The sequence below is a fragment of the Lepus europaeus genome, chromosome 5, assembly GCF_033115175.1.
Source record: "Lepus europaeus isolate LE1 chromosome 5, mLepTim1.pri, whole genome shotgun sequence".
Taxonomy (NCBI): domain Eukaryota; kingdom Metazoa; phylum Chordata; class Mammalia; order Lagomorpha; family Leporidae; genus Lepus; species Lepus europaeus.
This window is the reverse complement of record NC_084831.1, coordinates 103562154-103583044: the sequence shown is the minus strand read 5'-3', so window position 1 is coordinate 103583044 and position 20891 is coordinate 103562154. Positions and strand designations below refer to the sequence as shown.

The 20891-nt window shown below is 47.7% G+C and overlaps 1 protein-coding gene and 1 pseudogene across 2 annotated transcripts in view; one reads left to right on the top strand and one right to left on the bottom strand.

Moving 5' to 3' along the window:
* Positions 1–17087, top strand: part of LOC133760029 (glutathione S-transferase Mu 1) — a 71986-nt gene extending 54899 nt beyond the window's left edge. The window contains exon 8 of one of the 2 annotated variants that reach the window (XM_062191916.1): positions 16623–17087. In XM_062191916.1, the coding sequence (XP_062047900.1) occupies positions 16623–16712 (90 nt within the window). In that variant the 3' untranslated portion in view covers positions 16713–17087. The remainder of the gene's footprint in view (positions 1–16622) is intronic. The other variant, XM_062191917.1, reaches the window with a different exon arrangement.
* Positions 2992–4607, bottom strand: LOC133760890 (polypeptide N-acetylgalactosaminyltransferase 1-like; annotated as a pseudogene).
* Positions 17088–20891: the final 3804 nt, after the last annotated feature.

Below are 20891 nucleotides of genomic sequence, written 5' to 3'. Positions count from 1 at the left end.
GGGAGGCGTTACAGCTGCAGGAACAGCAGGAAGAACTGCTGCTCTGGTGACCCCATCACTGCTGTGCACCCCAGGCACCATCAGTTCACGTTCCAACTTTCAGAGATGTTAAATGCAGGGAGGGTCCAGCTGAGCGTGGCGGTGACTTGTGGGAGTGTTCTGCACACCCTTCTCAGTCATGGTGGATAGTTTTAGAAGCAAGTTCAGTTCCCCCTGCCTAAGCTCCCAGGGAAGGAGCACACTGGCACTGCCCGGGCCTGTGGAGACGTGCTGAGAGCCTGAGAGCCGTGCTGGAAGCTGTGCCTCAGAGTCACAGTGCTCCCCAGCCTGAGCTCTGGGCCACCCGGCTGCCCAGCCTTTCCCCCAGTAGGCTTTGCCTCAGTCTCCTCCCCTCTTTCCTGATGTGCACCTTGATGCCTGCAGGATTGCTGCCAGCGCAAGGTTCTCTCTAGATGCTCCTTGCTAGCCCCACCCTCTGCCACAGCAGGGGAGGCTCTCTGGGCTCCTTCCTGCTGGCCTGAATCTGGAGGGCAGTGGTTTTCCAGGTGAAGCACTTATGTTTTGAAAGGCAGAGTGACACAGAGAGAGATGGAGAGGCAGACAGAGATCTTGCACCTGCTGGTTCACTCCCCAAAGGATCGCAATGGTCAGGGCTTGGGCCCGGATGAAGCCAGGAGCCAGGAACTCCATCCTGGTTCCCCACATGGGTACAGGGAACCAAGTACTCGGGCGGTCTTCTGCTGCTTTCCTAGGGGCATTAGCAGGGAGCTGGATCAGAAGCAGAGCAGTCAGGACTCAAACAGGTCCTCTGAGATGTGATGCCAGCACTGCCGGCAATAGCTTACCCCACTGGGCCACCATGCCTGCATCCTAGTTGCAACTTTTCACCCACGGGGGCGTCTGGAGTAGGCTCTGTTCTGGGCTGTGCTGGGCATTGCAGGCGCTGCCAGCACACCCAAGCCCTGCCCACCTGGTGCCAGGAGCACTTCCCAAAGCCTCTGGACACCGCCCAATGTCCCCTGGGGCAGAGCCTTCTGTTGAAGACCACTGGTGTGGTGGACAGAGACTCCCAGTTAGAGAAAAAATAAAAGAAAGAATAAAATTCAAAATGCAACTCTTACAGAGGAGATGAATATATTTGATGAAACTTTTATTTGTTAATCAGGATGTATGTCCTAGATCACGTGGTGAAAAAATATATATATATATATAAAATTTTTATATAATAGCAAACTTTGAGACTACTTCCCAAGAATCCCTGTGCACCCCAGACGTCAACCCTTTCCTCTCTGGCGTCTCCTCCCTTTCTCTCTCACCCGGCCTGCCTGCCTCTCCGGGGGGCTCTGCTCCTGCATCCTGTGTGTGAGCACAAAACCTTTTATCACAGCACCATATTCTTTTCTACTTTTTTGTTTAGGAATATTTTATATTTTCAAGGTATTTAGGAATGCTTTCATTAGAAGAATAAAGGCAATGGGGTTATCTGTTAGGTTCTAAAAGTACCCATGAATTAAGTCACTCACATTCGCCACTGAAAAGACAAAACAAACCCTTAAACCACATTGCTGCTGAGCCTCCTTACAGTCAGCAGTGAGACCAAACGATGCTGGAGCACAAAAACCTGCAGTTTGAGCATGAAGATGATTCATTGATCAGACATCTGATTTATTCAGGCACCAGGCCTACTGGAGATGGAATGAACGCACAGCTCATGGAACAGGAAGGAATTGCACCCTGCACCCACCCACTCCGTGTCAGAGTTCCTAGGGACACAGTTCACCCATGCTGTCCTGGAGCTTCACCCTGAAGCATCCACAAGTGCTTGATGCTGACTACCTGGAACAGGATCTGAGCAGTCTGTGCACCCTCAGCCCGGCGGATATCACTGGTCATGTGACTTTCAGAGCCATCCTCAGACACGAGAAATAGTGCTGCCTGCAGTGAAGAGCCTTGGACAATCAAAGAAACAAGCACCATTAGGTGGAATCATAAAGAACTTAACATTTGTTGCTGTGCAAACTCATCTGTAGTACAGTAGTATCAATCTTGGGTGTGAAGCATAATCTGCTGTATCAAGTTCAGAAGTTGAAAATATAGTAAGAAATGTACATGTGTGTATGCGTGTGTAAGCCAGCTGACCCAAGAGCAACCGAGAGCCCTAACTTGTTTGGTTGAGACTAGATATTATGTTAAATCTTCATTTTTTAGAAGGCAATCAAAAATTACAATCCCAACAGCCCACAAAGAAAAAACACTGTAGAAAGAAATTAAAACTATATTCAAAGAGCTGCTTTTTAAGCACAATTTCAGCACCCAACTAAAATAAAAGCATCCATGACTATCACAGATGAAAACAAAATGCACATCATTATAATCAGTTATTTTTCCCCACTGAGGAATAAAATCTATATAGAAATTTGATACTACACTATAACAAATTGTACTTCTCCATGTTTTGTTTTAATTCCCTTTAAACCCTGTTTAATACAGGTTTTATTGTTGTAAAAATGTTTTCATGATTCTGCATCCGATTCCAGTTCATTTTCATTATTTTTATATCAATATTTAATACACTGGCGACCAGTTCAGAAAAACATTCTTGGAAATCTCTTCACCATGACAGCACGTTCAGTAGCACTTACTGTTGTGCAAGCAAACCATAAAAGGTGTAGCCTCCGGAAAGCGTCTTGTTGCCTGTTTCACTGTCTGCATGTTCTTTCCCATGGCTCTGGAGGAAAGATCCTCTCGCCCTTGTCAAGGTCAGTGCGCAGTCTCACTGCTCTGCAGCCTCCCGCCCTTGGACAGGAAGGCTGGTTCACAGCTAGTGCAGAGCTGGCAGAGTCCACGTCTCCATGGCTGGGAGACCGTACATCCTGCAGAGGAGGAAAGCACTTCTCCTTTTTGTATTTTTGCTACTTGAAGAGAGTGGCAGGAATGTATGCTGAGGTAGCCCAGTCAATCATTATTTTTTCTTTTTTTGTAAATTTGGTCTCAGACTATTTCTGGAAGTGTGATGTCTCGAAGAAGCCACTGCAGTGACCGGCTTCCACGGCAGTCTCTAATGCTGGTACCCGGCTATCCTCTTCGCTGGCTTTGTCCAGCCACTGCTCACTGTTCACATGCCGTAAGGTTAACTTCACTGGGTCATACTCCCAGCGCTGGTTGCCTTTTAGGTGGTGGCATTTGAGCATTGTGAATGGGCCATGAAGTTTGGAAACATCCAGGCAAAGGCCATCTGTTCTAATTTCTTTGTTGGCAATACACAAGAAAACCTGATTACCTCCCATACCGTGACAATTAAAAATTCCAACTTTTTCATTCTCTTTTCTAGCCATGTTATCAAGACACTGATTTGTTTCCACATTTTGAATCTCCCAATAAGAAATAGTGACATGGAATTTGAGAATCAGGATAAATATCCTCTAGGTACCAAGAAAGGTTTGCACTGTAGCTTGTGTCTTAGACCAAGTCTTGATGATATATCTCCATAACCTACCTTTGTAACACCTGAGAGATTATCTAGAAAAAAATCTTGAATTCATCATCCACACTTCTGCAAGTCATCTGTTATTTTTATTGATAATCTGCCCCGTGCCTCCTGGAAACATGTAAGGCGTAGCTTTCTGAAACACATGTCCAACATGTGAGCACATAGCAATTCCAAAGTTCCTCCACACTGCCAGAACCTCAAGGAAATTCTTAGGTTTTCCATCCCCAATATCCATTCCAGCATCCTACGTTCCAATTTCCTGACAGTAAACTCTGTCTACTGAACAAGGCCTCCTGCCGTCCTAGGTGTTCACACGGGAGGAGTTCGATCACCTTTCCTTCTCTCCATCTCTCTCTGGGGAACAGGCTACCAGCAAAAATTGAGCTTCCAGTTGAACCCACCTTAGGTCATATCAGAGCCTGCCATGTATTCAAAAGGATCATCGCTGACCACCTCACTGGTAGGGCAGACCACTGTTCTGTCCTGTTTGATCCTGGCTATGGGAGGCCCCATCCCCCACACTGTACACTCACAATGAGCATCCAAACAGGTGATCACTTGGCCTTTTGACAGGGCAGCTCCTTTTAGCCTAGCTCTGATCAGTCCAGAATGTTGTTCCATTCAAATTACATGAACCGGCACTTTTAATTTTTTTCACATAACTCTCTAGGGGTCTTTTCAAAAAGTCTCTTTCACTGGCATCGCCCACTAGAACAATTTCTTCTATCACGTGTCTTGGTGAGCGATTGATGACACTGTGAACAGCTCACAGAGGTGTGCTCCAAGCCTCATTGTGGAAAACAATCACACACCTGTTGTAGGAAGACTATCTGGAGACACCTTTGTGTTACGCCCCTCTAGCCTAACATCTGGTAAAGATCTGTTGAGTGCAGTCAGCTCGCTCGCCATTAGATTGACCTGATGGATTTTAAACGTCTCTTCCCTCTTTTCTTGATGCTCTTTAGGAATAACTACTGGTTTCCCCATTTCTCCAGGATTTCATGAGGCCTTTGTACCGGCTCTGGAACATCCCCGGCACGAAGTCCTCTCTCTTTGTTCTCATCACATTTGTTGCATTCACTGAGTAAAGCAGCAGGAACATATCCAAGAGGACCCAAATCAAGAGGTGGTGAGGACCACCTTGCAGTATGCAAGGCACTTTAAGTCAAATGCAAAGTTTTAAAATATATATATAAATACACAAAGATAAGCCAAATTATTCCAATCCAGTTTCATCAGAAATCACATTCATAATCCCACAGTGGTTTTTCAAATGAATTCATATCCCAAATGCACATGTCCCACACGTCCTTGCTTCGCGGGCGGCGGTGGCGAGCGCTCCTCGGGGCCGGCCGGGGCGGTGGCGGCGCTGTCCCGCGGGCCGCAGTGCGGGCGGTTCTCTCCGGCTGCTGTCCGCAGCGTCTCGCCGCTCCCGCCTCCGCCCCGGGTCCCGCGGGCTCGGCAAACCGCCGCGGTGCCGCTAGTTCTGGGCCGCCTTGGCGCTGCGCACCGGGGCCACAGGACCACCCGCGGGCCGCCAGGCGCCGTCCACACATTGTACCACCTGCTCGGCGTGGCGGCCCGTGAGGCTGCGCCCATATTCTTTTCCCTAATATAACTTTCCTGATGTTAGGATTTAGGCTCATTGAGTGACATCCTCACTCGCGTGTCCATGCTTGTCTATAGTTTACGACCATTTATGTAATACTTTGTTTTGGCCGAGTTATGAAAACTTATCCTGTAGTTTCCCAGACCCCGTGTCCTGTTGCTATGCCTTCTGTCACCGCTACCTCAGCTCTCTCTCTTTTAGCACATGGTTGTGATACTCATATTGTTGCCCTTGTTGTAACAGTAACATGCTGATAAAGCAGAATGTTCTCCCAGTTTAGAAATCGTTTCTATAGAGGTTTTTTTTAAAAAGATTTATTTAGGCCAGCGCCGTGGCTTAACAGGCTAATCCTCCGCCTTGCGGCGCCGGCACACCGGGTTCTAGTCCTGGTTGGGGCGCTGGATTCTATCCCGGTTGCCCCTCTTCCAGGCCTGCTCTCTGCTATGGCCCGGGGAAGGCAGTGGAGGATGGCCCAAGTGCTTGGGCCCTGCACCCACATGGGAGACCAGGATAAGCACCTGGCTCCTGGCTTTGGATTAGCGTGGTGCACCGGCCGCAGCGGCCATTGGAGGGTGAACCAAAAGGAAGGCAAAAGGAAGACCTTTCTCTCTGTCTCTCTCACTCACTATCCACTCTGCCTGTCAAAAAAAAAAAGTATTTATTTGTTTGAAAGGCAGAGGGAGAGAGAGAGAGAGAGAGAGAGAGAGAGAGAGAGAGGTCTTCCATCCGCTGGTTTGCTCCCCAGATGACTGTAACAGCCAGAGCTGCGCAGAGCCAAAGCCAGGAGCCAGGAGCTTCCTCCAGGTCTCCCATGTGAGCACAGGGGCTCAAGGCCTTGCGCCATCCTCCACTGCCTTCCCGGGCCACAGCAGAGAGCTGACTAGGAAGTGGAGCAGTCGGGACCGGAACCAGCGCCGATATGCAATGCCAGCACCACAGGCAGCAGCTTTACCCTCTACACCACAGCTTCGGCCCCAGAATCGTTTGTACAATTTTTTTTAAAAAAAGGATTCATTCATTTATTTATTTGAAAAGCAAAGTTACAGAGAGGCAGAGAGAGAGAGAAAGAGTCAGAGACAGAGAGAGGTCTTCCATCCACTGATTCATTCCCCAGAGGACCTCAATGGCCGGAGTTATGCAGATCCGAAGCCAGAAGCCAGGAGTTTCTTCTGGGTGTCCCACGCAGGAGCAGGGTCCCAAGGACCCAAACCAGCACCCATAATGGATGCCAGCACTGCAGGTGGTGGCTTTACCCGATAGGCCACAGTGCCAGCCCCTATACAAATTTTTAAATCTCCTTTCTTAAGTCTAATTTTTATTAATTTGCACTTTCCTGTTTTGCTTTTGTTATTGGACTAATACTGTATGAATTTAGAAAATATTTCCTTGACTATTGCTTTAAGAAGAATAGTGGTGGAAGTTTCGGTTTTTTCGTAGTATTATTGTTTTCCATAATTTTTTTTTACATTGAGTTGTGTTATTCTACTACAATCTTGAAACTTTGTTTATTAAACTTTATTTTTTCAAATAAAAAAAAGGTTTATTTAATTAGTTTGAAAAACAGAGTAACAGAGGAGAAAGAGAGAGAGAGAGAGAGAGAGAGAGAGAGAAGGAGAGAGATCGTCCATCCGCTGGTTCACTCCCAAACAGCCAAGGCTGGGCCTGGCTGATACCAGGAAGTAGAACTCCATCCACGTCCCCCATGGGGTGGCAGGGCCCAGGTACTGGGCCGTCTTCTGCTGCCAGTAGGCACATGAGCAGGGAGCTGCTCAACCCTCTGCAGCTTAATCTGCTGTGCCACAACGTGGGCCCTTCAATCTTATTCTTAACGTGGCTGGAATGTAGAAAAATTATTCTTAATTCCAGTTTGGCAATATCTGGTAAGTAGTGATTTTTATTTTATTTTATTTTATATCCAGATTTAAGAAAAGTACGTATTTCCTGGATTTCCTGTTTGTCCCCAGGTGATTTTTAAGAGACTTTAAAATAATTTCAGTGGTCTTGGCATTTGGGGTCAGGCCCAAGAATTAGAACTGTAATGGCAGTACATACAATGAGGAGGGACTTTCCTGGAGGCGACAAGGATTGACAGCTCCATGAGAGCCAGAAAAGGTCAAGGGAATGCGATGCTTGTGTAATTCATGCTTTGAGTCCCCAACATGATGATTGTCCCCATCCAAGTGCAGACATGACAATCTCTGCCCCTGGATGATTAAGGAAAACAAAACAGTAAAAAAGAGCCGGGCGGCGGAAGCGGAGCCGTGCGGCGGGGAGCCAGCCGGGCGGCGGGAGCGGAGCCGTGCGGCGGGGAGCCAGCCGGGCGGCGGGAGCGGAGCCGTGGGGCGGGGAGCCAGCCGTGCGGCGGGAGCCGTGCGGCGGGAGCCGTGCCACAGAATCTCGCCAGCGCGGGAACCAACGGAGGAGGGTAAGACCTCAGAAACCCAAGACATTGAGGGGGGAGGGAAACAGAGGCCTCACCCTTCACTCAACAAGCAAAACAAAGAGCACTGCGATTTTACATATCTAAAGCGCAGCCAAACTCAATAACTTTAGCAAAACTGGAGAACACATTGAGGGCTCAACAAACTCTTGGTGTGGTCCCAGAGGTAGATCAAACGAATACTCACAGAGGCCAGATTTCAACTACCCTCAACTCCACTCCCAACTGAGTCAAAAAAAAAAAAAAACCCATAAATTATCTCCAACATGCCAAACAATAAACATAGAAGCCGAGGTAACAAAAGCAAGGAAGACACTATGACGCCCCCAAATGAGAAAGACACGCCAAAGCAAGATTATGAAGATGAAGAGACAGAGGAAATGCAAGAAGCAGATCTCAAAAAAGCGATAGGAACATTAAGAAATTCTCAAAAACAAATTCTTGAACTACAGAAATCCTTAATGGACAAGATAGAAAATCTCTCCCGTGAAAATGAAATATTAAGGAGAAATCAAAATGAAATGAAAAAACTAGTAGAACATAAAACTGAGATAGTGACAAAAAACCTCAATGAAATGAAGAACTCAATAGATCAAATGGCAAACACACTAGAGAGCCTTAAAAACAGAATGGGTGAAGCAGAAGAGAGAATATCGGAATTAGAAGACAGAGAACAGGAATGGAAACAGTCAAATCAAAGAAAAGAAGAAGAAATCAGAAATCTAAAAAACACTGTCAGGAATCTACAGGATACTATTAAAAAACCCAACATTCGGGTTCTAGGAGTACCTGAAGGCATGGAAAGGGAGAAAGGATTAGAAGGCCTTTTTAGTGAGATACTAGCAGAAAATTTCCCAGGTTTGGAGAAAGACAGAGGCATCCTAGTACAGGAAGCTCATAGAACCCCTAATAAACATGACCAAAAGAGAACCTCACCACGTCACGTCATAATCAAATTCACCACAGTGAAACACAAAGAAAAGATCCTAAAATGTGCAAGAGAGAAACGCCAGATTACTCTCAGAGGATCTCCAATCAGAATACAGCTGACTTCTCATCAGAAACCCTACAAGCCAGGAGAGAATGGCAAGATATAGCCCAGGTACTAAGAGAGAAAAACTGCCAGCCCAGAATATTATATCCTGCAAAGCTCTCATTTGTGAATGAAGGTGAAATAAAGACCTTTCACAGCAAACAGAAACTGAAAGAATTTGTCGCCACTCGTCCAGCCCTGCAAAAGATGCTTAAAGATGTATTACATACAGAAACACAGAAACACGGTAGCCAATATGAAGGAAGATAAAGGAAGGAAACCCCACAACAAAAGAACACAGGAATCTCAAACCAGAAATTAGAAAATATCTTTGGCAAATGGCAGGGCAAAGTTACTCCTTCTCAATAGTCACATTGAATGTTAATGGCTTGAACTGTCCAGTTAAAAGACACCGATTGGCTGATTGGGTTAAGGAACAAAACCCATCTTTTTGCTGCTTACAAGAAACTCATCTTTCCAACAATGATCCATACAGACTGAAAGTGAAAGGCTGGAAAAAGATATACCATGCCAACAGAAATGAAAAAAGAGCAGGCGTAGCCATCTTAATATCGGACAACATAAACTTTACCATAAAATCTGTCAGGAGAGACAAAGAGGGACACTATTTAATGATTAAGGGATCCATTCAACAGGAAGATATAACAATTATCAATGTATATGCACCGAATCACAGGGCACCAGCTTATTTAAAAGACTTGTTAAGGGACTTAAAGGGAGACTTAGACCCCAATACAATAGTACTGGGGGACTTCAATACTCCACTCTCAGAGATAGACAGATCATCAGGACAGAAGATCAACAAGGAGACAGCAGATTTAAATGACACTATAGCTCAAATGGATCTAACAGATATCTACAGAACATTTCATCCTACATCTAAGGACTTTACATTCTTCTCAGCAGTATATGGAACCTTCTCTAGGATTGACCACATACTAGGCCATAAAGCAAGTCTCAGCAAATTCAAAAGAATTAGAATCATACCATGCAGCTTCTCAGACCACAAAGGAATGAAATTGGAAATTAGCAACTCGGGAATCCCCAGAGCACGTGCAAACACATAGAGATTGAACAACATGCTCCTGAATGAACAATGGGTCACAGAAGAAATTAAAAGAGAAATCAAAAATTTTCTGGAAGTAAATGAGGATAACAACACAACATACCAAAACCTATGGGATACAACAAAAGCAGTGTTAAGAGGAAAGTTTATATCAATAGGTGCCTACATCAAGAAATTGGAGAGGCACCAAATAGATGAGCTTTCAAGTCATCTCAAGGATCTAGAAAATCTGCAGCAAACCAAACCCAAACCCAGTAGAAGAAGGGAAATAATTAAAATCAAAGAAGAAATCAACAGGATTGAATCCAAAAAAAATTACAAAAAATCAGCCAAACGAGGAGCTGGTTTTTTGAAAAAATAAACAAAATTGACACCCCATTGGCCCAACTCACTAAAAAAAGAAGAGAAAAGACCCAAATCAATAGGATCAGAGATGAAAAAGGAAACATAACAACAGACACCACAGAAATAAAAAGAATCATCAGAAATTACTACAAGGACTTGTATGCCAGCAAACAGGGAAATCTATCAGAAATGGACAGATTCTTGGACACATACAACCTACCTAAATTGAGCCAGGAAGACATAGGAAACCTAAACAGACCCATAACTGACACAGAAATTGAAACAGTAATAAAGGCCCTCCCAACAAAGAAAAGCCCAGGACCAGATGGATTCACCGCTGAGTTCTACCAGACATTTAGAGAAGAACTAACTCCAATGCTTCTCAAACTATTCAGAGCAATCGAAAAAGAGGGAATCCTCCCAAATTCTTTCTATGAAGCCAGCATCACCTTAATTCCTAAGCCGGAAAAAGACGCAGCATTGAAAGAGAATTACAGACCAATATCCCTGATGAACATAGATGCAAAAATACTTAATAAAATTCTGGCCAATAGAATGCAACAACACATCAGAAAGATCATCCACCCAGACCAAGTGGGATTTATCCCTGGTATGCAAGGATGGTTCAACGTCCACAAAACAATCAACGTAATACACCACATTAACAGGCTGCAGAAGAAAAACCATATGATTCTCTCAATAGACGCAGAGAAAGCATTTGATAAAATACAACACCCTTTCATGATGAAAACTCTAAGCAAACTGGGTATGGAAGGAACATTCCTCAATACAATCAAAGCAATATATGAAAAGCCCACGGCCAACATCATATTGAATGGGGAAAAGTTGGAAGCATTTCCGCTGAGATCTGGTACCAGACAGGGATGCCCACTCTCACCACTGCTATTCAATATAGTTCTGGAAGTTTTAGCTAGAGCTATTAGGCAAGAAAAAGAAATTAAAGGGATACAAATCGGGAAGGAAGAAGTCAAACTATCCCTCTTTGCAGATGATATGATTCTTTATTTAGGGGACCCAAAGAACTCTACTAAGAGACTATTGGAACTCATCGAAGAGTTTGGCAAAGTAGCAGGATATAAAATCAATCCACAAAAATCAACAGCCTTTGTATACACAGGCAATGCCACGGCTGAGGAAGAACTTCTAAAATCAATCCCATTCACAATAGCCACAAAAACAATCAAATACCTTGGAATAAACTTAACCAAGGACGTTAAAGAACTCTATGATGAAAACTACAAAACCTTAAAGAAAGAAATAGAAGAGGATACCAAAAAATGGAGAAATCTTCCATGCTCATGGATTGGAAGAATCAATATCATCAAAATGTCTATTCTCCCAAAAGCAATTTATACATTCAATGCAATACCAATCAAGATACCGAAGACATTCTTCTCAGATCTGGAAAAAATGATACTGAAATTCATATGGAGACACAGAAGACCTCGAATAGCCAAAGCTATCTTGTACAACAAAAACAAAGCCGGAGGCATCACAATACCAGATTTCAGGACATACTACAGGGCAGTTGTTATCAAAACAGCATGGTACTGGTACAGAAACAGATGGATAGACCAATGGAACAGAATAGAAACACCAGAAATCAACCCAAACATCTACAGCCAACTTATATTTGATCAAAGATCCAAAACTAATCCCTGGAATAAGGACAGTCTATTCAATAAATGGTGCTGGGAAAACTGGATTTCCATGTGCAGAAGCTTGAAGCAAGACCCCTACCTTTCACCTTACACAAAAATTCACTCAACGTGGATTAAAGACTTAAATCTACGGCCCGAAACCATCAAATTATTAGAGAGCATTGGAGAAACCCTGCAAGATATAGGTACAGGCAAAGACTTTTTGGAAAAGACCCCAGGAGCACAGGCAGTCAAAACAAAAATTAACATTTGGGATTGCATCAAATTGAGAAGTTTCTGTACTTTGAAAGAAACAGTCAGGAAAGTGAAGAGGCAACCGACAGAATGGGAGAAAATATTTGCAAACTATACTACAGATAAAGGGTTGATAACCAGAATCTACAAAGAAATCAAGAAAATCCGCAACAACAGAAGAAACAACCCACTGAAGAGATGGGCCAAGGACCTCAACAGACACTTTTCAAAAGAAGAAATCCAAATGGCCAACAGACACATGAAAAAATGTTCAAGATCACTAGCAATCAGAGAAATGCAAATCAAAACCACAATGAGGTTTCACCTCACCCCGGTGAGAATGGCTCACATACAGAAATCTACCAACAACAGATGCTGGAGAGGATGTGGGGAAAAAGGGACACTAACCCACTGTTGGTGGGAATGCAAACTGGTTAAGCCATTATGGAAGTCAGTCTGGAGATTCCTCAGAAACCTGAACATAACCCTACCATACAACCCAGCCATCCCACTCCTTGGAATTTACCCAAAGGAAATTAATTTGGCTAATAAAAAAGCCATCTGCACATTAATGTTTATTGCAGCTCAATTCACAATAGCTAAGACCTGGAACCAACCCAAATGCCCATCAACAGTAGACTGGATAAAGAAATTATGGGACATGTACTCTATAGAATACTATACAGCAGTAAGGAACAATGAAACCCAGTCATTTGAAACAAGATGGAGGGATCTGGAAAACATCATGCTGAGTGAATTAAGCCAGTCCCAAAGAGACAAACATCATTTGTTTTCCCTGATCGGCGACAACTAACTGAGCACCAAAGGGGAAACCTGCTGAAATGAAATGGACACTATAAGAAACAATGACCTGATCAGCTTAGGTCCTGACTCTAGATATACAATGTAATACTTTATCCTTATACTTTGCGTTTCTGTGTGGGCACAAAATGATGAGCTCTTTACTAATGATATACTGAAGTGATCTTCTGTATATAAAGAGAATTGGAAATGAAAAAAAAAAATAATAACAACCTGGTGTTGAAGGGGAAAAAAAAAAAAATCCCCCTCTGGATCAAAGCAAAGCATAAAGAGATAAAAAGAGAAGGCCTGCGCCACGGCTCACAATGCTAATCTTCTGCCTGCGGCGCAGGCACACCAGGTTCTAGTCCTGGTTCGGGCGCCCGGGTACTCGTCCCGGTTGCTCCTCTTCCAGTCAAGCTCTCTGGTTTCAGATCAGTGCAGTGCATCGACCATAGCGGCCACTTGGGGAGGGGGGGGGGGTGAACCATTGGAAGGAAGACTTTTCTCTCTGTCTCTCTCTCTCTCTCTCACTGTCTAACTCTGCCTGTACCAAAAAAAAAAAAAAAAAAAAAAGTGAGAGAAAGAAAAAATTAAATTAAATTTAAAAATTCCAAAGAAGAGGGGCACATTTTAATTTGTTGTAATTGTATCTGATATTTTATTTCTAAAGTTCTGAGGCCATCTGATGTTGAATTGCTTTGTATTTGCCTTGAGAGTGTTGGCGGTCAGCAGCGGAGCTGGAAGGAGTTTGGGATCCAGGCCAGAGATGCCCCATCAGACTTCAGCCCATTGCACGCAGTCTCTGTGCCCAGCACAGCAGCCATTTAAAAAGGCAGAGCTGGCCCACATGTTGCAGTCAGCGGGGAGCACATGAACTTCAGAGGATCCCACAGCACTGGCATGCGTTTCTGTGGGGTAACAACAGGACACAACCCCTTCTCAGACCACTTCCCAGCGACCCTAATCCCCACTGCCCCCTGCCGCCTCTCTCAGACCCACTTCACCCACTGCCGTGACCTCCCGGCCCCGTGGGTGTTCTGAGGCCTGCAAGTCCAGACGCCTCCTCCTGCAGCACCTGCTCCTCCTGCAGGGCCAGCTGTGCTCGGGGCCTGGCTTCCAGCTCCTCGGAGTCCTGGCCCTGGGCAGCACGGCCTCCATCTCCCGCCCCAGCCTCAGTGCCATCTCGGTGCACAGAAGCACAGCAATGAGCCGCACGGTCACAGTCCCTCCCTGCGGTTCCCGCTGATGCGAGTCTTGATGGCCAAGCCACAGACCCCTTGAAGGATCTTCTGTGCATAGGGCCAGGGAGTGGCGGGATCCCAACAACTGAGTTCTCAGTAAAGGGATGACCAGAGGGATGACCGCCCACGTGCCCCTGTCTGTCCTGTGTCTTTCAGAATTCTTACTCCAATCACTGCGGGCCTATTTAAAGAGTCTTTTCTCAGCTGAATGTAGAATTTCCATCTTTCTAGGCTTCAGAGGCACACAGTTCAGAATGGCAAAGTCTAGATGGATGGTGAGAACTGGCCCAGTTGAGAGGGTGAGGCCCAGGGGTGTGCACATGGTGCTATTGCCCTGCTGTGGGAAACCTACCAAGGAATCCACGCTGCGGCCTGTTTCCTGAGCCTGCACACAGACAGGGGCCTGAGCTGGGAGGACCGGCCTGCCTGGATGGGTGGGTGGGTAGCACCTGCCACAGTGACACCGTCTCCCAGCTGCTAGCTCCACAGACACCCCGACCTCTCTGAGTTACTAGAGGTGAGGTGCCGTCTTTTTCTCCTGCAAACCCCATCCCAGGTGAGTTGACGTCTTTATGTTTTCAGGTAAGCCGAAACTTTGCTGACATTCTGGGTCTATGGTCTTACTAATGTGTTAGCTAAATCCCAACATTTATTTTTTCTGTAGTGCGATTGCTTTGCCCTTTAACTTGTAGCTTCATTTGATTTTCAGTGTTGCCTGCATCTGGTCTCATGCCTCCGTCATCTCTTCTAATGCCCTCTAAGCAAAACCAGATGATTATCAGGTCAAATTACTGCATTCATTTCCTAGTGTTCAAATAGGCTCTGGCTTGAAGAACAAAGGCAACAGGTGGGACATCCTTCCTGTGGAGTTTGGACAGGTCACAGGTCAAAGTGACTTCCAAGGCATTGGAGCCACCCTCCTGTTGTAAAGACCCCACCCCAGGCCAGCACCTCGGCTCACTAGGCTAATCCTCTGCCTGCGGTGCAGGCACCCCGGGTTCTAGTCCCGGTTGGGGCACCGGATTCTGTCCCAGTTGCTCATCTTCCAGTCCAGCTCTCTGCTGTGGCCGGGGAGGACAGTGGAGGATGGCCCAAGTGCTTGGGCACTCACATGGGAGACTGGGAGGAAGCACCTGCCTCCTGGCTTCTGATCGGTGCAGTGCACCTGCCCTAGCAGCAGCCATTTAGGGGGTGAACTAATGGAAGGAAAACCTTTCTCTCTGTCTAACTCCACCTGTCAAAAAAAAAAAAAAAAAAAAAAAAAGACCCCATCCCAAACCAGCTACAATCATGACCTGGCCTGGCCTGGCTCCCTGGTCCTGTGGGGAGTCCTCTCAGCCCCTCCCTGCACCCCTCCTCTGTCCACTCTTCTGCAGCAGGGCAGGGCTCCTGTCACATTCCTTGCCACCTGTGCTCAGTTCCCTCTGTGGCCACTGCACTCAAGGTCACTGTCAAGGTCAAAGTGAGAGCCTGCTGGCTGACCAACAGGATCTGCATCTGCCAGCTAGGCAAGGTTCTAATTAAGGTTCACCGTTGGGCCGAAGCACCAACTGGCCAATCACTTCATCTTTAGCCCAATGTCCAAGGATTGCAGGCATCTGAATTCCCACCTCTCATTTTCTCTGTCTTTTGTCCTAGGGGTCGTTCTTCTACTGATGCTGTCCCTCTGGGCCCCTGGCCTGACCCGGGCTGCAGAAAACGGGGAGTGCTAGGGCTGAGCGATGCCAGCTGCGGTGCTCTCATAAGGTCTGGCTCATCTGTCAAGGGCACTGCCAACTCCCGGAGCCCGAGCCTCTGGGCCGCGCTGGGGACACGGCGATCCTGGGTCCTGCTTTCAGCGACCTGGCGCGCGGACCCTACCCCACCAACCCTGGGAGCTGCAGGCGCCTCGGCTCTGGGCTCCTCCTCCCCGTGGGGCTGGACCTCAGCGCTGGGCGTCCCGGGTTGGTGGGGCTTGGGGGCGGGGCGGGAGGAAAAGCGGCCTGCAGCCAGGCCCCGCCCCTCCCGGCCCCTACTCTCATAAAGCCCCAGCCCATCCCCCTGAGGCCTGACCACAGAGCCCCAGCACCAGCAGTGCCATGCACATGACGCTGGGTTACTGGGACATCCGCGGGGTGAGCCAGGGGTCCGCACAGTGGGGCACCGGCCGGAGAGAGGCGCTGAGCAGCTGGGGCGGTTTTTGGCCCGGGTCCCATGGGAGGGGCAGGACGTCAGCAATGTGTATGCAGAGAGGGCTGAACTGGAGAGTAGAGCCCAGGCTCTCTGGTATGGGGTGGCGATGTCCCAAGTGGTGGCTTAACACTGTGCCAATTGCCCGCTCCTCAAGTTCCCTTCTGATACGTGGTGACCATGGACCTGAACTTGCAGAGTGGTTGAGCGGACTTTCTGGGCCTCCACGCCATCTCCAGTGGGGCAGACACCTTGCTCAGTGCAGAGTCTCCCTGACTGCTGGGTCCTATTCAGGAATGACCTCAGCCGAAGGTCCCTGAAGAGTGAGCTCACCAGAGCTGTGGACCCTAGGGAGACCGTGTGATTCTCCAGGCATGGAGCCCGCGGGCAGGCAGCTGCCAGGGTCCTGCCATGCTGGGCCTGCCCTGGGGCTGCCTGAAGCCCGGAGTGTCGCAGACCCTGAGCTCTGTCCCTGTCCCCACTCTCAGGGCCTGGAGAAGATCTCTGCCTACATGAAGTCCAGCCGCTTCCTGCCGAGACCTGTGTTCATGAAGAACGCCACGTGGGGCAACAAGTAGGGCCCAGAGAGGCCAGGAGAAGCAAGTGTGGAGTCTGTGCTCAGCCCGCTGCCCCGCCCCCTGCCACCACCTTCTTCCTTCCAATCCCTTCTCATCCCAAGGCCATATTGATCCTCCTTCCTCCCACCCCACTCCTGTTCCAAAAATTCCCTTAAGCACCTCCCCTCTCATTCATGCCAGTGCATTCCCCCTCTTGCAGGCCCTGTGTCCTGCCCACCAGTGGCTGTGTCTGCCCAGAGGACCCAGACTGGATCCCGGGCCTGGGAGCCTTAGTCCTGAGCTCCTGGAGCCCTGCCCTAAGGACCAGCATTGCCTACAGTGCAGGCCCCCTCCCCCAAGTGGTGGCTGCTTTAGTCCTGTCAACCCCCAGTAAAGCCTGGCACACGTTTCCTCTGTGTCTCGTCTTCTTGCCTCTGGCTCCCTGCACTCGTCAGCTCTCACCACTGCTTCCTAGGTGCTGGCTGACTCCTGACCCTGGCAGTGGCTGGGCTCATAGGGAATGAGTGGGGTCCTGGGGGTCTCAGACTTTGTGTTCCCATCAGTGACCCCTCTTAAAGCTGGCAGCCCTCTGAGGCTCCGTAGAGGTCAGAGGTGACCCCTTTCTGGGCTTGGGCCTCTCATTCATGCCCCCTGCACCATGGCGCACTCCCCATGGCTGTGCAGAGCCATGAGGCTGCAGGAGTGGGAGCAGCGGGGTGGGGTCCCCTACACAGGGAGCCTGGAGCCTTTGGCCTCCGCACTGTGTGGCTCTGTCCCCTCTGCTAGGTGTCCAGGGCCCTGTTCTGCTCATTTTCTCAGCGGCCTTGGAGGCTTCCGAGGCCTGCTGCACAGCCGTCATAGGAACCATGAGATATATTTTTTGAGTCTTGGCTTTTCTGATATAGTCATCGTCATCTTTTTTTTTTAAAGGGCTAGTCATTGATCTAAGTTTATAGTTTTAGTTTTTGTTTTTTCTTTAAAGATTTATTTATTTACTTGAAAAGCAAAGTCACAGAGAGACAGAGAGAAAGAGAGAGAGGTCTTCCATCCTCTGGTTCACTCCCCAGATGGCAGCAACAGCTGGAGCTGGGCCAGGAGCTTCTTCAGGGTTTCCCAGGTGGATGCAGGAGCCCAAGTGCTTAGGCCATCTTCTACTGCTTTCGCAGGTGCATTAGTAGGGAGCTGTGTTAGAAGCGGAACTGTGGGGACTCGAACCAGTTTCAATATGGGAGCTGGCATCGCAGGTGGTGGCTATACCCACTGCACCCCAGCCCCGGCCCTACGGATACTGTCTTTATCCCAGCATTCACTCCATTAGTTGTCTGGCTGGGTATGGGATCAGAGTGGAGACCTTCTGACCTCGGATGGATTTCCCCACTAGTTTCTGGCAAATTTTCTTGAAGTCAACATGATCACCAAAGAAAAAGGTTTTGTTTGTTTGCTATATTTTTAAAAGACAAGCTGGAGAAGCAGAGCACTGATGGCAGGGCTGACAGAAGCCGGTGTCTGACACAACAGCTGCTTGCCCAAGGCCCTCGCTCCTCATATTGGAAACAGGTGCCGTTTGGGGTGCACTGGCCTTGCTGGGTCTCCTTGATGGCAGATCACTGTGCCTAGCAGCCATTGATTGGCCTGTTGCCTACCCTTCCATTGCTCCTGCTGCGAGCTTGCTCCTCGTTCTCCTGGTCTCTAATAAAGTAGTCCATGGAGGCAGCCTCTGTGATGTCAGCCAAGGGGGTGCTCAACCCAACCCTGATTTTTGAAGATATCTTTAATATCATCAGGGTGATATAGAAAACTATGGTCATGGGCAAATTTTGACACTTAGTAAAAGTTAAAAAAACGTGATAAGACCGTGCCCATGAGGAGAACCTTTTAGGTAAATTCAACTGTGGTGACCTGTTGTTTTGAGGTCATCAGTACAACTTCCTATCTTTCCTCAACTTGGTTTAAAAGGGGAGTTCTGCCCATTTACCATGTACACCGAACAATCAATCTAGCTGTCACATTATTTCATAGTTTAACCTCTCTTTTTCTGGCTATACTCGTTGGTCCTCTATACTGTGGCCAGGCATTATTCCAGAAAAGGTCAGTCATCCCTTACATGAGGTCTGGGGATCAAACCGTACATCCCAGCGGAGAGTCCTGCAGAACTGTAGTAACTTCCCTTCTGGAAGAGAAAAGAGGAGAAGTGAGGCAGCGAGTCGGGTCTCTAGCCTGACTTCCTGGGCTTTCAGAGTTAACTGGCGTTTAACCAGTGTTCCTGCGTAGCCTGACTCAGGGGAGAAGTTGTGGCAGAGGTCTCTGCCGTCGTTTGGCTTCCGGATATTTTACCGTGTAGCCAGTGGGTTATGGGCCTGTGTTTCCGGGTTTAACTAGTCTTGCCGTGTAACCCATAAGTTTAATTTTTTGGACTTCTGGGTTTTCACCATGTAGCCTGTGGACACTAGAGCTTTCTGGGCTCCTGGAACCCAGGTGTCTAGTATCTGCCGCGTAAGCATCTCCAATCGTCTCTAAGTCTCTTTTGGAACCCTTTCTCCCTTTTGGCTACACCTCCATTTGATCCATATTTGAACTAGCAATGCATTTGAACTAGCAATGCCTGGTTATTCAGCATTAGCTGGATGGATACTTTATCAGTCCCTCTTTAAAGAATCTGGCTTCTGAGCCAGAGAATGAAGAGGCTAGAAAAAAACATGTTTATACCTGAAATTTAGCATCATTTCACTTTTCGCAACACTTTTAATCTAAACAGCCCGATTGGTTCTATCTCTGCAAGATGAGAGACATATCTTTTGACATCTCCAGGGACTCTCTGAAAATATCAAAAGTCCAGAGAATTTAGAACTTTGATTTTCAGAAAGTTCGTTAAAGGTACCAAGAGAACTTAGAGAATCTGGTCAAAATAGAATTCCTTAACATCCAGAAATGACCATTATTTTAAGTGTTAACCTTCACATGGCTAAGGCATCCATTTTTCTGTGTGTGACTGTGAGAATATTTATGGAGAGATCAGCATGAGAGTCAACAGAGCAAGTGGAGAAGATCCACCCTCACCGACGGTGCTGGCCATCGTCCAGTCTGCCAAAGCTTAACTAGAAAGGCTGAGGTGGAGGAGTGAGCTCCCTCTCTGTTAGCCTGCACACCCATCTTCTCTTGCCTGGGGACAGTGGCCCTCCTCGTTCTGTGGTCCTCATGTTACCAGAGATTGGCAGGGCCCTTGTCTTCCCGCCAGAAAGAATTCAGGCGTGAGACAGAGTAAGTGGAAAGCAAATAGCAAGGTTTATTAGGGTTGGGACACCCGTAAGAACGGATGGGCACCTCTCCAGACAGGCCCTGAGAGAGAGTGCCCAGTCGCTCAGACTGGGGGAGAGCGGGGTTACATGCTTGAGTAGAGAGAGTACACCTGGCCAGGCCAGGCGGGCGGCTCAGCAGAGAGGCAGAGGGCTGAACGCATGGTCTGGTGGAGGCCAGGGATTTTTAAGGGAATGGGTCTTGCCTCCCCACCTCTGCTCCTCCTGGAACAAAGGACTTTTTGGATGTAAATACGATAAATTCCTACCTGAGTTTTCCCCCTGAACTTATCAGACAGGAGGAAGCCTGGTTTTTGAGTCCCTGGGATTACAGGAAGGGCAGGCAGGACCCCCTGGAAGATCGGTGGGAGGTTTGAAGTGCAGACACTGGGCTGCACCTGGAAGGATATCAGGACAACTTTGAGATGCATATGCTGGACCTAGATGTCAACTCTTTAGGCCTTTGTCACACACACTTAAGCTCATATCTGACTTCCTACCTTACACTCAGACCTGATCTGAGACTTGGACCTCGGCTCTTGTTAGTAAAATGGCACAGTCTTACTGTGGTGCGCTCTATGCTCCGGACACCAGCTTAGGCTCTAGCCCCTGCCGCCATTGCTGGAAGTCAGGTGACCACATGGCCCAATCACAGGTGTCAGCTCCACCGACACCCTCATGGGATTCGCTGCTCCTACTTCCCTGCCCACCCAACCAGCAAAGTATTAAGAGAACCTGTTCCTGAACAGCACTCTCACTCGCTCGCTCTCTCTCTCTCTGTCTGGCTCTCTCACTCGCTCTGGTTCTCCTCTCTCACTTGTTCCTTCTTCAGACCTTCCCTCCGGTCTCTCGGGTTTCCCCACCAATAAACCCTTCCCCTACCTCCGTCTTTGCTGTGCTTTGTGGC